The 24,127-nt window shown below is 39.6% G+C and overlaps 1 protein-coding gene across 14 annotated transcripts in view; it reads right to left on the minus strand.

The window, feature by feature from the left end:
- Nucleotides 1-24,127, minus strand: part of magi2a (membrane associated guanylate kinase, WW and PDZ domain containing 2a) — a 251,791-nt gene that overhangs the window by 127,683 nt on the left and 99,981 nt on the right. For all 14 annotated transcript variants that reach the window (XM_069909259.1, XM_069909257.1, XM_069909254.1 and 11 more), the window contains one exon: nt 1,307-1,426. In XM_069909259.1, the coding sequence (XP_069765360.1) occupies nt 1,307-1,426 (120 nt within the window). The remainder of the gene's footprint in view (nt 1-1,306; nt 1,427-24,127) is intronic.

The following is a 24,127-nucleotide window of genomic DNA, read 5'->3' on the forward strand; positions in this document are numbered from 1 at the left end:
TCCTTTCCCATTACTGGCTCCCCTTGGCACCTTGCAGTCACAGGATGTGCACATGTGCCCACACCACCATTTGGGAGCCCAAACAGTCTTTTCAAGTGGAAAAAACACTTCATGTACATCTGTGGGAGTCATCTACTGCATCGGATGCTCTTGTTTTGGCCTTTTCTACAGAGAGACTGGACATAGACTGGGAGATCACGGTCCACATCAGTGAGAGGGATCTTCTAATGGCCAACCATTTCAATTCTGCACCTCACTCCCATGCTGACAAGTCTGTCCATGGCCTCATGCAGTGGCCAAATGGAGGAGAAACCCTTAATTTTTCGTCTGGGCACTCTCCATCCAGATGGCATTAACATCAACTTCTCCATTTCCTGCTAGCCTACCCCGTTCTCCTGCTCCTCCTTTCCTCCAGCTCTCCACCCCATTCCCTCACAATTCACAGAGGCATCCCCCCTCCTTCTGCTTGCTGGTGTGCCCTCCCACCCTCATCCACCTATTACCTTCCCTGCCCCTCCCCCCATCATTTTGTTCAGCCACCTGCCTACATTTTGTCATACACTGATAAGCTGCTCAAGCCTGAAATATTGTTTACATATCTCTATTGTATAAAGTACACTGTTTCACCTGCTGAGTTTCTCCAGCATTGCGTTTTTACTTCACCCACATTGTCTGCAGATTTTAGTGCTTTATTCCAAGTTCTTATGAATTTCAGTTTATAGTATAATTCTTAGCGCCACACCCCCCCCCCACCCCCGCCAGTGCTGTCTAATTTGAACATAAATAGTGGCATGCATTGCAAACATGCTCTACTTGTCCAGTAAAATCCAAACTATTCTGATGGTAGTTTTATTTGCTTTCAAAACAGCTTGAAATATTTTGTTCTAGAAATACAGTGCATGCATACCAAAGATTCATTTTAATCTTAGTGTTAATGCTGGAATTACAAACGTTTAGCAGGGTAATTATTCCTCCTTTCACAAGCACAATGCAAATGCATTAAAATTAGAAGATCTTATAGGGCTCCAATCATGCATTTGATTGTTCTATGTTCCTCTAATTAGGATTCAAAAGAAAGAGATAATTTATTAACAAAATTAACAGGACACTATCCAAAATGATTTGAAATTAACACGAGGCATGAAAAAAAACTTAGTGAGATTATGATCGCAATCACAAAACTGACTGTAACGCCAAGATAATGGTTGTTACAATCTGACAAGTAATCAGTGGGATTAATGATTTCTACGGGTGAATCCAACATTGCAAAAAATACATCAAGATTATCCAGAACAATTGCAATTACCTTCATATGTTCCACTTTCCAGTAATGAACCACTTTTCTCAAGTTCCATAAATTCTTCCACGGTCACAAAATTGTAGTCAACGCCAGGGACCTCTCCCTCTTTAGGTGGCCTTGTGGTGCCTATCAGAGTAAAACATGGCAAGTATTTACTGCAAGTACAGCCCACCAACACACCAATTTAATTTTCTAAATCAATAGCTTTGATGATCACAATTCTTGCACAGAGAAGAAACAAGGGAACAATAAAATTGAGACAAATTTATTCTTTTATAATGTTGCTTCAAAATGATAAAATAAATCATTCTCTTTTGCATACAAGCTCTTTGTCGGCTTTGTGGAGCAATTCATATTGCAAGCCTATACAGGCAAGGCCCCTCAACTCTTCCTTGGTTATATTGGTGACTACAAATTCCTGATGTCTCTTTCACATATGGGCATACATTATGAATTTAATGTTATTAAAAATCACTGCCATCAATAATGATTTTTAAAACCCACAATGTAAACATTCAGACCAGGGGTGGCCAGACTAAGGCCCCTGGGCCAACTGCCCATTTTTAAGTGGCCCAGTTGAACACGGTCTCTAACTATAAATTGCACTGTATGTACATTTTGCATTTCTTAGGTTCAACTCTCAATGTCACTGCCATTTTGAACAACTACCAAATTGATGAAAACATTTACCTCATTTGACTAATCATGATGGAACCAAAAATACGGAAAATAGCAAGGGAGTACCAAAAATTTCAGACACAATTTGAAAATGAATACTTTTTCCAGATACCAATGGGAAGTGTGTTTGATTAGCAAGGAATCGGTTAACTTTAATAGCCCATCTACAAATTTACACATTGCTTCACTTGGCCTCTGAACTCTGTTTTCACTTTCATGGACAAATGTCGGAGACAGCCTTGTCCCTTTCTTGATCTTTTCTCCTGTTCTTATTTTGCACCCAGCTTTTTATTTTGCACTGCTTTTTGAATGATTAAAGTTTCAATGTATTCACTTAAATTAAATTTAAATGAGCAGATACAGAAATGTCTACTATAATGTGAGCACATCAATAAACTACTGTACTATAATGTCAACAGTTAAACTGATCACATCATTATTTTGATAGAAAATGAATTTTCGATGGCAGGTTTTGGGTCAAAAAAAAACTTGTTCTTGCAGTGTAACTGGTTGAAAACTGCTCAGCTTAATATCATTTAGCCCGTGGCTCTTTAAATTTTTCTGTATGTGGCCCACAACCAAAAATATTTGGCCACCCCTGCTTCAGGTGGTAGAAAGGGCATCATTTTGTTTAAAATTGATGATTTAACTCCTGTGGTCTAGATATTGCAGGAATTCATTGCACAGCATTGGAATGCCTTTAATACATCCTTCTTTTCAATTTCATACATCCAGCATGAAGGTAATAATTTCATGGATCGAAACATTGCATTCTCAATGCAAAAGAAGGTTATGAATTAGGACTAGGGAAAATCAGAAACCTGGTAAAAGAACTGAAAAACTTTTCATGTTAATAATGTTAATTTATTTACAAGTATTGATAAGAAGGACATAAGGAAGATGTATCCAAATACATAAAAGCAATTGTGAGATAACAACTGGAAAAGAAACCACACATTTAGCAGAAACCTCTGATGTTCAAAACCCAAGAGAGAATTTGGAAGCTAAACACAATCTGCTGGAGGAACTCAGCAGGGCAAGCAGCATCAGCGGGAGAAAAAGAGTGGTCAATGTTGCAGGCCAAAACCTTTCACGAGGAGTGTGTGGAGTAGCGAGCTGGCATATAATGTCAAGCTGGGAGAGAGGGATATGACTGAGGTCAGTGGGGGAATAGTGGACTAGGGAGAGATGAAGGATGATGGACAGAGGAAGTTGACTGGCAAATACCAAACAGAGGGAGAGAAGCAAAGGGATGAGGTGGAAGAAGTTCAGTCATGCAGGTTGGGGTGTGGATGGGGAGAATGGCTGCAATTGTTAGAATCTGATAAGAGAATGCCCATCCCTATTCTTTGACACTCAAGTTCCTTAGATGGGCACATGGATGTAAGAAAATAAAAAGCCAAACTACATTTACTCCGTCTATCCCCTCATAATTTTAAATACCTCTATCAAATCTCCCCTCATTCTTCTATGCTCCAGGGAATAAAGTCCTAACCTGTTTAACCTTTCCCTGTAACTCAGTTCCTTAAGTCCAGGGTACATCCTAGTAAATCTTCTCTGCACTCTTTATCTTATTGATATCCTTCCTGTGGTTGGGTGACCAAAACTGCACTCAATACTCCAAATTTGGCCTCATAAATGTCTTATACCACTTTAACATAACATCCCAAAACTCCAGTACTCAATACTTTGATTTATGAAGGCCAATATGCCAAAAGATTTCTTTACAGCTCTATCCACCTGTGATGCCACTTCCAGGCAATTATGTATCTGTATTCCCAGATTCCTCTGTTCTACCGCACTCCTCAGTGCTCTACTATTTACCATGTTTGTCCTTCCAAAAAGCAAAACCTCACCTGTGTGCATTAAATTCCATCTGCCATTTTTCAGCCCATTTTTCCAGCTGGTACAAATCCCTCAGCGAGCTTTGAAAACCTTCTTTGCTGACAATAACACTTTCAACTTTAGTGTTATCTGCAAACGTGCTGATCCAATTTACCACATTATCATTCAGGTCACTGACATTGATGGCAAACAACAGTGGTCCCAGCACCGATCCCTGAAGCACACCACTAATCACAGATCTCCAGTCTGAGAATCAATCATCCACCACTACTCTCTGGTTTCTCCTGTCCATTGGGACATTTGGCTTCAGATGTGTATGTAAACACTCAGATATATTTAATTGCTTAAGTGAGCCAGGAATAAGAAAGCTAGGCTTGCTTCTAAACTTTTGATCACCTTTTGGAACCTGTAGTTGCCATTTTTCAACATGAGGGCAAGAGTTATGACAATGCATTAACAGAAATTCAGAGGCCACACTGCAAGATGCAAATCATGCCAAAGGTGGAATGCTTTGGATCTTGGCAGTTCCTTTATGCCTCCACACTTTGCTCTTGCCATCACTCTGATACAGGTTCATCTTGGTCTCATCTGTCTACAAGACCTGTTTCCAGAATTCTGCAGACTCTTTTAAATACCTCTTGACAAACAGTAATCTAGCCATCCTGTTTCTGTTACTAACTGGTGGTTGGCATCTTGCAGTGTAGCCTCTATTTCTATTCATGAAGTCTTCTACGAACATTAGTATTTAACATATCCACACCAGCCTCCTGATCTGTCGGACATACATTTGGGAATTTTTCTTCAATATGATGAGAATTCTTCTCTCATTAGCAGTGAAAGTTTTCTTTGGACTATCAGTCCCTTTGCGATTACTGACCTCACCAATATGGTCTTTCTTCTTAATGATGTTCCAAACTGTTGATTTTGATCATCTCACTGATGTCTCTTACTATTTTCTTGTTTTTCAGCCTCATAGTGGCTTCTTTGACTGTCATTGGTACAATTCTGGTCCGCATTGGTACAACTCTGAGTCTAGTGCTTTTATACTTGCACTAATGAAGCAATTAGACATAACCGAGTACTGACAAACACCTTTGAAGCTAAACATCCCAAACAGTATGGTGCTCTAAAATGAGGGGACGATGTATAAAAAGTGCTGTAATTTCAACATGGTCAAACCAAAATGTATACAAATAACCTTGAATAAAATTTGGGATGCGCACCTTAATTACATGTGAATTGTTGGATTACAAATTTAAAACTGAGTATAGGGGCAAATAAAGGAAAAAAAGTGTCATATTGGAGTCCTGGTTCCTATTCTCCTTGCTAGTTATCAAGTCCTGGATTCCTGTGCTCCATTTCCAATCACTTGGGTCTCAGTTCCTCTTATCCCTTCCCACTCTGAGAGTCCAGTTCCCCTTTTCTTTCCTATTCCTTGGGCCCATATAGTGGGTCTTGAATCCATATCCAACTTACAAGTGTCACCAAGAATAAATGTCCTAAGTTTAGAAACTTAAAAAACATGGACATCATGTCAAATTCAAAAAAATTAAGATCAAGCCAGATAAATTGACAAAGATAGTCTACTATAAATATATTCTATCAAGAGAACCTCATTAGTGTGAGTAAACGAAATAACAATCTGTATGAGGGATTCAAGTGATATTATGGGGCATCAATGGATCAGGAACTTGCAAATAACCATGTGCAAAAGGTATGAGAAAATGTATACAGAAAACTAAAGATTTATTATTCTTGTTTAAATACAAGGAGAAAAAAAATCATCAGGAATAACGAGCATTATGGCTTTAGGTAAGAATGTTCCCATCTGACAATTCTCCTTGAACTCTTATTAAGACAAAATAATACTAACTCAGTTCAGGTGGACCCTTTCCCCAAAGTACAGGCCTTTTCTGTCCCAGAACAAGTGCCAGTGCTCTTTGAAATAAGCTTCAACCTAAACGCAACACCACTTCAGCCAGAGAATGCTTTACTCAGATCTGTTTTCCTCCATGCCAACTTGCACGTGGCTTGGACAACTTTTGGATAACTTTCAGACTGATACTAGGTGGCTTAGCTTCATAAAGAATTGATATACAAAAGTGGAACAGAATTCTTGGCAGACTGACAGAGCTGGAATACTGGAATTAACCAAGAAACAACAGAGTGAAACAAAGGTAATTCTGCATGAATCATTTGTATATATCCTATGTACATAAGACCACACAACCTCAAAATTAATAATGATGTATTAGAAAGCATTAAATAATAGTCACTGGAATTTTTTCTGGCCTTAAGGGACGAAGCAATGAAGAAAACCCAACCAACACAATTCATTTTAAAAGGGCAAAAATAATAAGGTGTACTATGCGGAATTATAAAATAAAAAAATTGCATAAAATTTAATTTGACATTATTTAATGAGAAAAATTAAAATCATCAAAATACTAAATTCATTGATTTTAATACAAAATCTACTCAAAGGGGGTCTGGTACTTGCACTCCTTTTCACTCCAAGGATTTAGTTTCCACCCTCCTTTCTCACTCAACAGGATCCCATTTCTCATGTTTCCTTCCCTCATATTGGAGTCCTGGTTCCTATACTCCTTGCTAGTTATCAAGTCCTGGATTCCTGTGCTCCATTTCCAATCACTTGGGTCTCAGTTCCTCTTATCCCTTCCCACTCTGAGAGTCCAGTTCCCCTTTTCTTTCCTATTCCTTGGGCCCATATTCCCTTGATACTTCTTGAATCACCAATTCCCTTGATACTTCTTGAATCACCTGAGTTCAATGTTCCTGCACTCCCTCCAACTCATTGGGTCCTAGATTCTAAGATTCACCTAGAATCTGAGCTGTCTTAAGAAGAGATTGTTAGGTCGGGGAAAAAAAGATTCACAGATGTAATGAAACCTCTAAAAAAAAGCACAACATTGACAGAAACCCTGGGAATCCCCGATTACTCAAGTGGAGATGAAGCATATGAGGATGTAATGAGAAGCTGAGGTGCAAAAAGAGTATACAGACATACCATGCATATGGTAGAAAAACCACTCAACCTTGCAGACTACTCACCCACCTTCCCATAAAACATTTCCTGCATCATCTGCAAACAAATCTGAAGTTCCCGCACTAGCCTCATCAGCAGTGTCAGGACCCTGAACAGTAGAGGAAACAGGTCAACCTAGATTCTGAGGGACTGTGTGGAAAAACATCTTTTCAGGGATTTGAACAATTATTCCTTTGCAGCATTATTTCTGTTGCCACTGTTATTTTGGAGATGTACAGATGAAGATAGCAGGCGGAACAGATGATGATCAGTCCAATAGTCTGCAATAACTCATGATGCAAGCGTGCAGATGATTTTATGCTCTCTTTTTTATATGCCGACAATCTAACAGAAGAGAGTGCCTGGGTTGAAATTGACACAATGTTGTTTTGCACTTGTTTATCTGGGAAGCTGATCATGAGACTGAGATCCAAGTATTTTGATCAGGAGGAGGACTCTAATGTAGTTGGCTTTCCCTACTCTTATTTTGTTACTTACATCTTACCAGAGGATGCATCAGTCTCAAACTCTAAGGAATTCCTTCATCCTTCTCTGGGAAGTAGGTCAGGGATTTTTAATTTTTAAAAAAATAAAGGTCAGACTACATCCTTCTTTGTCTCTTCTATAACTTCCAGATTGAAGTGTAATGTTATTTTGGTAGTTCCATGTTAGAGGAATTAATTTCATGAAATGTAACTTATTTAATATTTGAGTTGGCAGTGAACTGGACTTTTGGAAGAGAATGTTTCTAATATGGCTTGCTCTTCCAGAAGAGGTTCCTACTGCCTTGGTCTATGACCAAGCCACCACCAGCCTTTTGTCTCTCGAAGGGAAATATCAAAATGCCTGGGTTCCTTGCAAAGACAGCTCCATTCTATTGACATTAAGGTCCCTCAATTCCTCCACAGCTCCCACTATTCTCTATTACTGCAGCCTGCTTTAAATTTATCTGTCAGGGTTCAACTTCTGATCATCGTATCAGATTTACAAGTATGCACCTCCTTGCAGCTTATTAAACCATCCATGACAAGGCCTTTAGCTACCATAGTCCCTCAATCTTGGAATTATGTTCCAAATAGTTATGTCTCAACTTTGAAGAGCTTCTCAAAATTTAGCTAAAGGTCAATTCTTTTTGCACTTTCCAGGTTGCTTCCTCTATCTAACCTGACTGCCTGTAAAAAACAAACCTTGAAAAATTTAGTTACCAAGAAACCAGTTTTTAAAAAATGTACAAGGGATGATGGAGAAAAATAGACAGCAAAAGGTTTTACAGAATGAATTTTATAGGCATATTATCAAAAAACTTCACAATACCATAAACAGTCTCAATTAGAGATGCTGTTATTTAATTGACAGATGCATTTGGATTATTAGAAGTTGTTTCAGGAATGGCTTGACCTGGTCCTAATAAGCACTTAAGCATGTCATCACTATTGAGACATTTGTTTGGTCACAATTGATTACGTACTTTACCCCACCAAGCCAAGTGCTTCCAAGTACTGTTACTGGTCATAACAGTACAGTACATCTCTTTCATTCTCTTTACGATCATGAGTGAACTGGTGTTCTATTTTTAAATTGGCAGTATTCTTGCTGTTTTGAAATACAGGTGCCAGGGCAATGGTTAGAATTGGATGAACAGAGTTATTGATCCTAGTTACTCAGTCCAGAATTTTAATGTGCACGAACCATAAAGTGAAAAAGAAACATTAAAATCTACATTAAGCTATTTCCCTTCATTTAAAATTATTTTTACATGACAGAAAGATGAAATTCTGATTAGGAATATAATGCAGATTTGAAGGATAAACTAATTTGAGTCCCGAGACTAGCCATTTTATTGAGCCAAGAAAGGCTCTGAAGCTCTAATTAGTATACAAAATGTGATGTGTAGAATGAACTAAGCCACTGTTCTGGCACACCCTGCATCCTGTCACTATTGTTTTATGAATTAGTTACGACTAGTTCCTGCCTGAAAATAACATTGGACACTACAAAACAGTTTTTTCCCCCTCTCCTTTCTGGTTGTAGGAAATTATTTCAGAAAAAAACATTCATAAATGAATGTATTTTTTTCTATTAATACAAACATCGCAGACATTCTGAAATGTTACTTTATCATACAATAGGAGCACCAGATGATCCCTGCAGATTCTCTATGGAAGGACTAATTGGGGGCCTGAGCAGTGGAGAGGGAGGTTTGGGTAGGTGTAACACTTCCTGTGGCCACAGCGGTAGATGCTAAGGGGATTATTAGTGGGAAGGGATGAGTGGACAAGGGAGTTATCTGGCAGAAAGTGAAGAGGGGAGAAGGAAGGATGTGTCTGGTGGTGGGATCATGTTTTAGGTGGCGGAGGATATGTTGCACCGGGAGGGTGGTGGAATGGTTGGTGAGGACAAGAGGAATCCAGTCCTTGTTGTGTCTGGGGCAGAAGGGGCCAGAGCACATGTTCAGGAAACAGAAGAAAGGAAGTCACATTTCTTTTGTAAGAGGACATCTTGGATGTTCTGGAATGGAAGACCTCATCCTGGGAGCAGATGCGACAAGAGTCAGAGGAATTGAGAGAAAAGAATAGAATCCTTACAGGGAGTCAAGGTAATTATGAGAGTTGTTGGGTTTGTAGATGTCTGCAGACAGTTTGTCTCCCAAGGTGGAGAGAGAGGCAGAGAGAGATGGGAGAGTACTGCCAGAGATGGACGAAGTGAATTTGAAGTCAGGATGAAAGTTCGCAGCAAAGTGGATAGAGTGATATCCTACCTGACAATGAGTGTCAAGTTTGGGTCCCTATGTTCCATAAATATGAACTATTTTTTAAAAAAAGTAGCAAATTTATTCATCATCTACAAATAAAGATTGTAATTTGAAAGATTTTCCATTATGTATGATTAATTCCTAATTTGAAAATTGAATTTCAGTCCTGGTTGTTTTACCTTTTCTAAGATTAATAGGTGAAACCTTAATATTTATTACCTTACTAACAAAAATATTTGCTTTAGGACAGTGACTTCAATAGAAAGGAAAATTGAGCATTATATTAAAAAAATCAAGTCCATTAATCTTCAGTTTTATCCTAGGCAATTTGAATTAAAATGATCCCCAAGACAGTTTTATTTAAAATAGCCGACTATAAAAATTGTATTAAAATGTAACTTGCCATTTACTCTCACCTCTTTTAAATATATAAAGAGAACTGCACGCTATGTGGAATTGTGCAGTTGAATTTACAATTTTTCAGTGTAGGAAACCCACTTTGACAAATATTTTCAAGATGTTAAACATAATCTGGAGGAGCTCCGTGTCAACAGTATCAGTAATACAAGCTGGCCAAAATGATTTCCAAATTTAATTATGATTTATTAGTAGTAAGTTCATTATAAAACAGAACTTACTCATACCCAAGTATAGATCTGGACCCATTGGAATTCGCCTACTGCCACAATTGATGCTCTCCACTCAGCCTTTGATCACCGAGACACCGCAACATGTACATTTGGCTACTTTTCATTGTCTACAATTCAGCGTTCATCACCTCAGTACTCCTCAACAAGCTTCAAAACCTGAGCTTCTGCACCACCTCTGCCGCTGGATCCTTGACTTCCTCATCAGACCACAATCAGTACAAATAGGACACAACATCTCCTCACTGATATTCAACACAGGCACACCTCAAGGAGGTGCACTTAGTCACTGTTCTACTCTCTCTATGCCCATGACTGTATGGCTAGGCATGATTCAAATGCCACCTACAAATTTGCTGAAGGCACCACGGTTGTCACAATCAGCAATAAGAAAGTGTACAGGAGTGAGATAGATCAGCTGGTTGAGTGGTGTCACAAAAACAACCTTGAGCTCAAGATTAGAAAAACTTAGAAAACAATTGTGGACTTCAGAAGAGGGAAAAATCAAGAGAACACAAACTAGCAGGGTCAAGAACTTCAAATTCCTGCGTGTCAACATCTCTGAAGATCTATCCTGGGGCCTCCAGGTGGATGTAATCACAAAGGTGGCTTGTCAGTGACTATACTTAGTGAGAAGTTTGAGGAGATTTGATACGTCACCAATGACTCTTGCAAATTTCTGCAGGTGTACCACGGAGAGCATTCTGACTGGTTGCATCACCGTCTGGTATGGAGGTGCCAATGCACAGGATTTGAATAGACTACAGAGAGCTGTGAACTTGGCCAGCGCCATCATAGGCACAGCCATTGAGGACATCTACAAAAGGCGGTGTCTCAAGAAAGTAGCCTCCATCCTCAAGGACTTTCATCACCTAGCCAAGCCCTCTTCACATTGCTACCATCAAGAGGTAGAGGAGCCTGAAGACAAAAAACACCCAATGGTACACCATCAAATTTCTGATTGGAAAATGAACCACCGACACCAACTTTCTCTTCTTGTGGCACTAATTTATTTTTAAAATGTAATTTATAGCAATATTTGCACCTGTACTACTGCCACGAAACAACAGATTTTGTGACATGTTCACGACAATAAATTCTGTATAGAGTCACAACGAAATAACAAAGAAGAGCACAAATTGGTAAACTTTACAAAACAATGACCAAAAATTAGTGGCCGCAATGATAGGAGAACTGAAGTGTTCACCATCATTACTCTGCAAACCTGACAGCAGCAATACTCAAATCCTGAAGTTGCTGTCAGTGATACTTTATTCCTCACACCGTGTGCTATTTTAGTCTTTGTAGAAATAGTGATTAAACATAAACTTTGACTTTCTACTCACTTATATTTTTGCCATATGATTAGTAAAATACAAGTTAAGACGAGTAGGGTGAGGTGATGCTGGTAACCTGATACAATCCCCAAATGAAGAAGGCAACAGTGCTGCCCTCACTCCCTACAAATGATCGCTGCAGCGACCCTCACTTCCTGCCCTTGCTGCTTGTTGGTTGAAAATTAAAAGTACCTGTAATTGAAAACTACCTTTCAATGGTAGGCCCATCAGGAGTGGTGACAATTTTAATTTATATTTAAGTATATACTGTACTTGTGTAAAAGTCAATCTCATGTAAAGGTCGACCCGACTATCAGCCCCGGCCACCTGCAGTCCCAAGGCCTTGATGCCCCAGTCGTAAACTCACGCCTTTGATGCTGATTTCCCACCCGGTCCTAGGCACACACAGACTGGAGCTCCTGATGTCTCAGACGACACAGATACTTACCGCAATCCTGCGGTACCAGCAACCATGCCAACACCCCCTTCTGCTGGATTCCAGACTAGTTTCTTCCTCCCCCCACCACTCCCTGATCACAACTCCTTATCCTTCCCCCATCCCCTCACACCGTTCCCTAAATCCACATCCCCTTCTTTGAGCTTCCCCTTTCTTCCCATATGCCTCCTCAATCTTTCGTGCTTTTATTTCAATCATGGTTTCTGCAGATTTTAGTGTTCTAGGGTTTTTGTTAATTTGATGCACAGACTCTTATTTCTTTAAGCAAAGAACAAAACGATGAATTCGAGATCATTTGGCCTTCCGCTACTGATGCAGTATTTTAGATTCTCGTGGACATTTCAGTCCCTCGTGTAATAGTCAACACCATAGATTTAACATTAAAAATGATCTACAAAATTTGACTTTTACATGAGTATATCTTGAATAAATGTTTTGAACTTAAATTCAGCAGAAAGCACAAAGGGTAAGCTTATTCCATACACGTCCAGGAGAATGCCATCTACAGGCTTGCCAATGAAACCATGACTGTCAGCAGAATCACAGATGGCAATGAGTGAGATAGATCAGCTCGTTGAGTGGTATCACAACAAAAACAACCTTTAGGAAGGGTAAACAAGGAGAACACAAATTAATCCTCCTGGAGGGGGTCAGTCGAGGAGAGGGCAAGAAACTTCAAATTCCTGGGTATCAATATCTCTGAAGACCTATCCTGGGGTCATCACGTTGATGCAATCATGAAGGCGGCACTCCAAAGGCTACATTTCTTTAGAGGAGATTTAATAGCCACCAAAGACTTGCAAATGTCTACAGGTGTACCATGAGGACTGGTGGCATCACTGTCTGGTATGGAGATACCAATGTACAGGACAAGTGAACTCGGCCAATGTCATCATGACATCTCCACTCCATTCAGAAAACCTTTAATAGGTAGTACATCATGAAATCAGCTTCTAGCATCAAGGGCCCTCAACACACTGGCCATATCCCTTTCCTCATCAGAAAGGAGGGACACACAATCATCAATCCAAAAACAGCTTCTTCCCCTACAAATTTCTGAACAGATAATGGACACTGCCTCAATTTTTCATTTTCTCTTTTTGCACTGATTATTTGTTTAAAAATGTTATAGTTACATCCAGTCATTGCAATTTTGCACTTTGTTCTGCACAATACTGCTGCCGCAAAATAACAAATGAGGTGACACATGCTCATGACAGTAAGCCCGATTCGGAGTATGGTGGTGGCAGATCTTAACCACCTTCTCAGCCTTCTGGAATAAGGCTTGCTGCCAAGTGGATGGTGTGGCTCTCAAAGTCGATGTTAGGCTCACTCTCCTGCCTGTGGATACTTCTTATAGATTCGCTCAAGAGATTTACAACTCCTTGCAATTGGATTCTCACAAATGCCCCAGGTAAGAACTGTTGCTTTGTCATGAATGGCAATTATCTCAATAATTGAACAGTAAATGCCTGCATTTGCATTCTGGCTGGCCTCCAAAGGGCACAAAAAATGCTTTATTCAAAGGGGCAATTGTAAGATCATCACTAAACGTTTTTCCCCACAAACAGTAGAAATCCATTGCTCCTTATTCTGCCTTGATCACTTTTTCAGCAAAAGAATGGAAACTTTCACCATCAAAGCCATCGAGGAGTATTTTGTCACAAATAAAATGCTCATTTAGACCCAAGTTCTGTTTTGTTGGATCTCATCACAACATCAGTTCAAACATAAATCAAAGCGTTGGACTCCAGAGGGGATGTGAAAGTGACAACAAGGCAGCATTTGACTGGGTGCGGTACCAAGAAATGAAGTTAAGAATCAAGTCAACAACAATCAAAGGAATAACAATCTGGTGGCTTGAGCCAAACCTGTGGTTTTGGAGGATATTTACACCAGCCCAGAACACCCTTAAGCAGTTCCTTATAGGGCAGTGCCCTAGGTCCAGTGATTATCATAGTCTTCCCTACATCTTCTGACCAGAAGTGAGGAACTCTTGCACAGTGATAAATTCCATTTACAACCACAAGGGAAACGGAATTATCCAAATCCGGATGTAGCATGAAGTGGATGGTGGCGGCAGGATACGGTGGCATGCACCACTTGTGTTAGCAGAAAATAAAGAGTGTGTATAATTATTACCATTGCTGACCCTCCTAACATCCACATTCTGGAGAAATGAATTTGACTTGAAAGAGGCTCATAAATACAGAGGCCACAACGGATCAGAGGCTGGATATCCCATGGCAAGGCATATCCCATGGCAAGGCATATCCCATGGCAAGGCATATCCCATGGCAAGGCATATCCCATGGCAAGGCATATCCCATGGCAAGGCATATCCCATGGCAAGGCATATCCCATGGCAAGGCATATCCCATGGCAAGGCATATCCCATGGCAAGGCATATCCCATGGCAAGGCATATCCCATGGCAAGGCATATCCCATGGCAAGGCATATCCCATGGCAAGCCATATCCCATGGCAAGCCATATCCCATGGCAAGCCATATCCCATGGCAAGGCATATCCCATGGCAAGGCATATCCCATGGCAAGGCATATCCCATGGCAAGGCATATCCCATGGCAAGGCATATCCCATGGCAAGGCATATCCCATGGCAAGGCATATCCCATGGCAAGGCATATCCCATGGCAAGGCATATCCGATGGCAAGGCATATCCCATGGCAAGGCATATCCCATGGCAAGGCATATCCCATGGCATATCCCATGGCATATCCCATGGCATATCCCATGGCATATCCCATGGCATATCCCATGGCATATCCCATGGCATATCCCATGGCATATCCCATGGCATATCCCATGGCATATCCCATGGCATATCCCATGGCAAGGGATATCCACGATGCTTGGTTGATTGGAACCCCTTCCACATTGTCACTAAGTGGATGCAAACTGTATATCTATAAAGTTGCCATCCAGGTTACTCTCTGTCAATGCCTTCCAAATTTGCATTTGCCACCAAGAAAAACAAGGGCAGCAAGTGCAGGTGAACACCAACACCTTGGACGGCACAGAGTAGTGGTTAGTGCAATGCTACCACAACATCTGCAACCTGGGATGAAATCCAGTTTGTAGATTCTTCCCGCGTCTGCGCGAGTTTCTTCTGGGTGTTCCGGTTTCTTCTTACATTCCAAAGACATATGGGGTTAGTAGATTAAATACTAGACTGAAAGGGCCCATTACCATGCTGCATCTCAGAACTAAACGCAGTCTATTCTGATCTGGAGCTCTATTGCTGGTGACTGGATCTAAACCCCAAATCTACTTTCCAACAGTAATATGGGGTAATACCTTCTCCAGAACGATTGCAATGATCAAATCTGCTGAATCATAGGAATTTATTGCATAATCACAGTTTACAACACCTTCTCAAATAAATGCCTGCTCTACCATCAATGAAGATATCCTGGAAAATAAAGGAAAATAAAAATCAATTGCCTAACAGGATAAGGAAAAAGAATGAAGGTCACAGTGAAAGGAATGAAGTTGAAAAACCTTTAACAAAAGAACAAGTGGTAAAGTTCAGTCGTAATCACCTGGATTTGAAATTCTGTGGCATAAAATTGCAAGGCTAACATGATGCATTAAAATAAATACCTGCATATGTCTTACTAAGTGCCCAAACAGTGATATAATTGAGTCAATATACTTCACCTTTACCTGTGGGATCTGGATTGGAATTCAGCCCAGATTATTTATTGAATTTTTTTCACGTTGCTGACTGAAACTCAATGCAATGAGTTTGAGCAATCTCAATCCAATTCAATTATCTATCTATTCAGTATCCCTAACCCAATGCCATAGGCTATGGCATTGTATAACTCACAACTGGAGATAATTCACAGCAGGATACACTATATCTGCAGCACCAAACCCATGAGATGTTTGGTTTTGATTTGAAGGATGACACTGTATAAAAGGTATCAAATATATTTAGTTAAGGAAGGGGTTCTTTGAATTTGAAGCTAAAATTCATTAAAAATAGTTAATGAAGATCAAAAATATTATCCTCAGGTAACAAAGACTGCAATGCTTAGTCGAGACAAGGAACTACAAAATTGATTAAAAGCGTTGCACAGTATTGACATCCTTTACCTCGATGAGAACCAAATGAAAGTGCAAATTAGATGATCGAGCCTCCATATCACTTTTGATTAAATGCAAAATCTCTGTAATTTTTTTATCATTGAAAATCTCGATGCCATTAGTCACTTTAAAATTGGATGCGGTGTAGCTGAAGATGAGTGGTCAATCCAATTCAGGCATGGAATTTCCTGACACATTTTTGCAGACATGTGTAGGCTCTGTAGTTGTTTTGGTGGCTCTGAACTTGTGCAGCTTACATTTATGTTGAGCTTCAGCAGTGTGCCTTGCTTCATAAGCTCGACAGCCTGTGTAGATAGGGCACACCAGGAAGGGCGGTTTTGTGCCAGCGTTTCTCAGGTGGTCATGCCAAGCGACTTCAGAGAGGCCTTCAGTGCATCTTTGCAATGTTTCTTCTGTGCTCCGTGTGAGCGTCTACCAGCAGAGTTTCCCAAAAAGGAGTTGCTTGGGTATGTGCATACGGATGACATGGCCTGCCCACCGGGTCTGTGCGTTCATCAACAGTGTGTGGACTGATGGTGGACTTGCTCCAGAGTGAACTTCAGTGTCTGGTATTTTCTCTTGCTATCTAATCCCCAACATTCTGCGAGGACATTCTGCTTTCGATGTCACTTTGTTTTTTTTTAAACCGAGGAACAGATTCTTACTGTCCACAAAGAGAAAACAACCCAACTTTAACCATTCTCTCTCAAAAATTCAGATCCCCACATCTAAAGGTGGATAAGAATGGGCGAGGGGCTGTGTATGGGAGATAGGGAAGGGGGACAAACAAAAAAGAAAGAGCAGAAATCATGCAGTAGAAGAGAGAGGAAACACATTTTTACCTGAAATTAGAAAATTGATATTCATTCCACTAGGCTGGAGACTGTCCAGGCTGAGTATGGTTCCTCCAGAATAGAGGTGCCCAGGAGCCCGATCCAGCCTGCAACCCAATGCAAAAGTACTATGTGCACCTGACCCACCAACACAAGTAGTCAAAAGAAAAACCCCAAAAAATTGCAAAATTGAAAAGATATGGAATTGAAAAGGACCAACAATATCATTACCTACATTTTTTAAAAAAGAGCAAACACCCAGAAAGTTAATAGATGTCATCCTGAGGCAATCACAGTCATGGCTGTGCCCAGCAGTTACTTTGGGGACTTGAATTGTTGCATAGTACTTATTCTTCAAACGAACTCATTTTTCTCTTCGATTTTTCCAAAAGGGTTCACTTGAAATCAAGCTAAGGTGAGCTTTCAGGATTTTTTAAAAAAAATTTCTGTTTCCTTAGCTTATATCAATTTTAAAAAAATATTGTTAATTATCTATTTGATTTTATTTGTCTTATATTTCATTACATTCAATATGCCTTTGAAGAGATGTCGTCAGAGTGAAACTCTGGTCGTGTCCTCTCATTTACACCAACACGAGAATGAGTTTTAAATTTTATTTATACATCATGAGTTTTTTGTAATGCAATTCAATGTTAAAACGTTTCACTACGACGTGAGATTATTCAGAATCAAGTTTGTTCCGTTTTATTTGGTTCTGTTTTTACATAATTTTTTTTAGTCTTTAAGCAAAATTATCAAAGATTTCTTTCTTAGCTATTTCATTAATAATGATTAGATTGTGGAGGTGTTTTTTTTTTTAAAACCTCAGCATGGCGACAAAACACAGGAAGATAGATGCTGATTGCTGAAGTTCCCAAGAAACTTGGACCAAAAAAACCCCAAAATCACTACTTTGTGCAGCATTTTGGAACCGGTTTGCCTCATATAGAAATAAAGTGTTGCTGCGAACCAGGAGTTCAACACCAAGCGTCACTATGAAACAAAATGTGCAAAATTGAAGGAACTGAGTGGACAATCTAGGACAGATGAAGTTTGGAGACAGAAAGCAAGTTTAGAAAAACAAAGTTCGTTTTTCACAAAGAAGAATGCTGAAAAGAAGTATATGCGAGTTGTGCAGTATCAAAGCTGATAGCAGAAAAGATGAAGCCTTTGACAGATGGAGATTTTGTGAAGGAATGCTTGATGGCAGTTGTGGACATTGCCCTCAGGGGGGGAAAAAAATCGTTATTCTCAGTTGTTGGGTTATTTTCTTTTCATTGTGACTAATTTTTCTCCTTTATGACTTCTATGTTTTTATCAACCCCCGTAAATTTTTGGAAGGAATATGGTTGATCTCATTGCTTGAGTTTTTTCTGTGGATTGTTTTTGATAAATTATCGTCAGTTATGTTCATACACTACATTTTACATTACATACTTCAAGCAGAGACCATCAAAAACTTACATTACATAATGTCTGTGTTTCAGTATTGATTTCATTTATGGTAGCATCAGTGCGGTCCACCCTTCAACTGCTGACACACTATCTGGCCCACACATGGTAAAAGATTGCCTGCCTCTGCTCCAGAACTTGCAGAATCCAGAAAACTGGGGCCAAACACAAAAATGCTGCAGGAACTAAGTAGGTCCGGCAGCATCCATGGAAGGCAATAGACAACGCTTCATTGCTGACGAAGGGTTTAAGCCTGAATATTGACTATCCATCGTCTTCCTTACCTGCTATGTTCCTTCAGCATTTTGTGTGCTGCTGCTGTTCCAGTTTGTGCTGGGACTTATTCTGGCAGTGGAGAAGGCAGAGGGCACTGTTCTGAGACCATTAAATACATGATAATTTTAAATAAAATGAAACCCACATTTGCAGTTTTCATATTTTAACAGATATTTGTAGCTCAAATCATTCATAAGCAATTCAGAAAAAAAAACTTAGGTTAAAAAAATCTTTTTAAAAGTCTGCAGATGCTCTGATTGTAGTACAAAACACAAAAGTGCTAGAGAAACTCAGCAGGTCATGCAGCACCTGTAGGAAGCAAAGGGTAACCAACTCTTTGGACCAGATCCCTTTGTCAAGGTATGATCTTAATAAATTTTGTTTTCTTACTTCAGCCATTGAAAATCGATGAATCTGGTTATACCCCATATGGTATAAATACTCTTTTCATAGAATAGAATATCCAGTGACTTCGGACAAGCAACAATTCAGAAACGTTGTCAATAATAACAAAAAGTAAAACCACTGGTTAAAGAAGTGGAAAAAATACTAATAAAATTAGACTAATCAAAAGTACCATCACAGTAACAAGTCGTAACATTTGGGTGGCTAATTCACAGTATTATTTGTTTTAAGTCGCTAAGTTAATTAGATAGATTTGTACATCAAATATGTCAATTTACAAGCTTGTACTCTCTGCTTCTTTGCACGATTATAATGAGAATCACGGACATTTTGCAAGCATCTATTTACAGACAGTTTAACTGGCACTGTCAAAGCAGTGACAGTTATTAAGACCCAGCATTAAAAAAAAGGGACACCATTACAAACCTAATGAAGCTGATTTGTTGTGGATGAATAACAATGGGAATGCATGACAGACTACAAAAGTCTCCAAAAGCATGGGAGAAAATATTAATAATTTTCTTTTCCCTCACATACTCAATGGAAACACATGACTTGTCATGCAAAAGCACTGGATATAATATGCCATATTGCTTTGTGATGAAAGTATACAACTTTTACCGATTATTTGTTGGTTTCTCCAACCCGTATATCGTCAGCCTGAAGAAAACTGAGGTCCTCCATCAGCCAGCTCCCCACCATGACTACCAGCCCCCCCACATCTCCATCGGGCACACAAAACTCAAAACGGTCAACCAGTTTACCTATCTCGGCTGCACCATTTCATCAGATGCAAGGATCGACAATGAGATAGACAACAGACTCGCCAAGGCAAATAGCGCCTTTGGAAGACTACACAAAAGAGTCTGGAAAAACAACCAACTGAAAAACCTCACAAAGATAAGCGTATACAGAGCCGTTGTCATACCCACACTCCTGTTCGGCTCCGAATCATGGGTCCTCTACCGGCACCACCTACGGCTCCTAGAACGCTTCCACCAGCGTTGTCTCCGCTCCATCCTCAACATCCATTGGAGCGCTCACACCCCTAACGTCGAGGTACTCGAGATGGCAGAGGTCGACAGCATCGAGTCCACGCTGCTAAAGATCCAGCTGCGCTGGATGGGTCACGTCTCCAGAATGGAGGACCATCGCCTTCCCAAGATCGTATTATATGGCGAGCTCTCCACTGGCCACCGTGACAGAGGTGCACCAAAGAAAAGGTACAAGGACTGCCTAAAGAAATCTCTTGGTGCCTGCCACATTGACCACCGCCAGTGGGCTGATAACGCCTCAAACCGTGCATCTTGGCGCCTCACAGTTTGGCGGGCAGCAGCCTCCTTTGAAGAAGACCGCAGAGCCCACCTCACTGACAAAAGGCAAAGGAGGAAAAACCCAACACCCAACCCCAACCAACCAATTTTCCCTTGCAACCGCTGCAATCGTGTCTGCCTGTCCCGCATCGGACTGGTCAGCCACAAACGAGCCTGCAGCTGACGTGGACTTTTTTACCCCCTCCATAAATCTTCGTCCGCGAAGCCAAGCCAAAGAAATATCGTCAGGAAAAATAACCTTCATTTTCTCAATATTACACATAATTCTGATATGGTCACACAAATTTATATCACAATTATTGAAATAAAGCTAATTTCATGATTCACTGTATGGTTAACATTATTTGTTCAATTGTGCAAAGAAAGTTTGGAATCTATGTATAATTGATGCTTCAGCCTCAAACTCACTGATTCAGTTAATTCTATGGTTAATTCAGTTAATTCTTGTTATATTACCATACCTTTTACACTGTGCATCCCCAAAAGCATGAACCTGATTTTAGTCCTATAACTAACTCCCAACAATTGCTCGGTATTTTCCAAGAGTGCCTTGAACTGACATTTATAAATGATTTTATTTATCCACTACAGAGCCAATATCTAAATGTTTATTCAATGCGTTTAAAGATTACAAAGGAATTTTACCACGTTTGGTTTTGAGGCAGTTTGACACTTAGAAGCAGGAGTCATCAAAACTGAGACACAAGAGACTGCCGATGCTGTAATCTAGAGCAAAAAAAAAACTGCCAGAGGCCAGGCTGCATATATGGAGGTAGAAGGACAGTTGACAGTTTGGGTCAAGTCTTGATCAACTTTCCCTTCATCTCAACAAATGCTGCCTGACCTACTGAGTTTCTCCAGGCAGACAATAAATAAAAATAGAGCAAGAAAAAGTCAAAATAAGGCTTGGTTCATTAGTCATTCAGGAATCTGAAGGCAGAGGGGAAGAAGCCGTCTTTGTGCTGGTCTTTGGGCTCTTGTACCTTTTACCCAATGGTAGCAGAGTGAAGAGGGCATGGCCTGGGCGGTGGGGGTCCTCAAGGGTACAGGCTTCTTTCTTAAGACACCACCTCTTTCAGATGTCCCTGATGGAGTGAGGATTCTCATCCCATATTTAAAATCACTCCATGGATGCCGTCTTCCCCAACTGTTAGACCTCGGCAGCCACTTTTTCAATTGGCTTTGAACAATTCGGAATCCGTTTCTGAGCCCCTTGCGCTAATCTTTTAGTTAATTCAACTTTCACGTTCAATAAAAAAGAAATCATTCAGCATGTTGCAACTCTTTGAGACACATGATTATTTTTTTTTAATTCTACGAATTTGGTGTCATAATTTATTTTCAATGTGGTTCTCTATGTGATTTGATAGGAATGTAGTGAAAGCTTCAGGGTTCAATCCACAACAGTAATAGGTTTGCATGCTTCAGACGGACTTTTATTTGCTCACAACGGATGAGTGGATTTCTTCTACAACTGAGAAAAATTGAATAAAATATAGGAGATAGTTGAAAGATATATCCATGATTAAAAGCCCACAATGTAAACACCTGCATTTGCTTGTGTAATTTGTTGAAGTTTACACTTGTGTGTGCTACATCTATTCCTTACCAGAGAAAATAGAAAGATAATTTATGGTTTACTAGCCATTTCATTTCAGTGTTGCATAAATTATTATTATTTGTTAAAGTAAAACATTCTAGATATTGGTTAGTGGGAGCAGATTAACAGTCTCCATTCACCTGTGCTGTTAAACGCAGCATCTTCAAATTGTGAGTTTTCAGTTGCAATGATTAGCACAACCGTTGAAGATAGTTTCCATAAGGCAATATTTGCAAATAAGAGAGGCAGCACTGTTGACCATTGGACCAAAAAGATTTGCTTGGCTGAAAGAACCAACAGACACTTCAACAATTCCTCCTGCCCTTTGATCATCTGGTCACCTTTCAAATACACAAACTCCTTCTACCTCCACTACATAACCACTGTCAGACATAAATTCAGAGGTAGGTTCTCCACTCATAAAAATAGCCACCCACACCTTGCATATTCTCAACGCACAACCAAATCAGAAATAGCTCTTCTATCATGCATACATTTCTGAATTGAGAGAAAAATAATGAATGTTTAAAAAAAAACCCATTTCAAAGCTTTGTTCAGATTTGGTCTTTGACTAATTTGGCCTCATTTGCTGTGCATTTCCTTGCGTTGTTACAATTCTTGAAGTGCATCAACTCATACTTCTCTGAATTGAGTTTTATTTTCTGTTTTTCAGCCGAAAACAAGACCTTTTTCATAACCTGACGCTTCCCTCTTCCCTGTCAATTTCATGGCTAATATCTTTACAATCTACATACTTTTGTGTCCAAACAGTAGCACCCATGGCTGCCCAGCAAGTTTGGTTACAATGACTCTCACTGCTAATCTAAACCTAAGTAGAATTAATTGTGTGAAAATACAGCAATATTGTGCTTGAAACAGCTCCCAACAAGGTACTAAATGACCCAAAATGATGACATCTTGCATAATCCCCTTTTACTGAGGGCATTGTTTGAAAATACAATGTGTGAGTTTAAATATAGGTTCTCCTGCGCGAGTTAGGTGTCGCCAATTTGTTGTCCGTTTAAGGAAATGTTGAACATAGTTGAAGATAATTGAACCACATTGAACAATGTTTAAAAGCTATTTAAACATCGTAACAGAAAGTTAAGCATTGTTAAGATGTTAAAGAACATTGAACCACATTGAGTATCGTTGATCATTAAAGATTGTTAATACGAATATTTTGTTATTAATAATCAACCACACAGAACATTACTTAAAGACTTTCCATAGAACACACATGTCAAACTCAGGCCCGCGGGCCAAATTTGGCCCGTGATATAATTATATTTGGCCCGCAAGATCATATCAAATATGTATTAGAGCTGGCCCGCTGGCCGCCGCGCCAGTATAGCGCATGCACAGCTAATACTACAAATCCCAGAATGCTTTGCAAATGCGTTGGTGCTGGCCCGTCAGCCCGCTAATCGCCCATACCTCCTCTCTTTACTTTCATTAGCATCTGCGACCTGTCGCCCAACTCACACGTAATAAACCCCTTACGAAAAATGGCCAAACGAAAGACAGAAAACAGGACCTTTCAAGACAGGTGGGAGACAGACTATATGTTCATCATTTTAAAAGACAAACCTGTTTGTCATTGAAGCAAGCTGTTATTTTTTTGACTTGTTGGCTTGTGAAAAAAAAAAACCATTTAAAAGGAGCTTAAAGGCTATAGAGAAATATTATTTATTGAATATTTTATTTCTCATTTGTTAATGCTTCTTCTGGAAAGAGTTTAACCAAAACTATTATTAAACATTTATTTTAATAAGAAAAAGTTTAACATTACATATGTTGAAAGAAGAGAAAACATGCAGATGTTGTTGAAAATTTTCAATAAATATTTAGTTTGGCCCACGACTTAGTCCAAGATTTTAATTTTGGCCCTCTGTGAATTTGAGTTTGACACCCCTGCCATAGAGTATTAAAGAAGATGGTTACAAGTTCTGTGTTTAAAAATAAAGAATTTAAATACAAAAAAAATGCAATGGGGTTGAATGGAAATGAATACGTTTTCCAGAACTAAAGATTAATAGCTCAAGATACCA

The sequence above is a fragment of the Narcine bancroftii genome, chromosome 13 (genome assembly GCF_036971445.1).
Source record: "Narcine bancroftii isolate sNarBan1 chromosome 13, sNarBan1.hap1, whole genome shotgun sequence".
In the NCBI taxonomy this organism is placed as follows: domain Eukaryota; kingdom Metazoa; phylum Chordata; class Chondrichthyes; order Torpediniformes; family Narcinidae; genus Narcine; species Narcine bancroftii.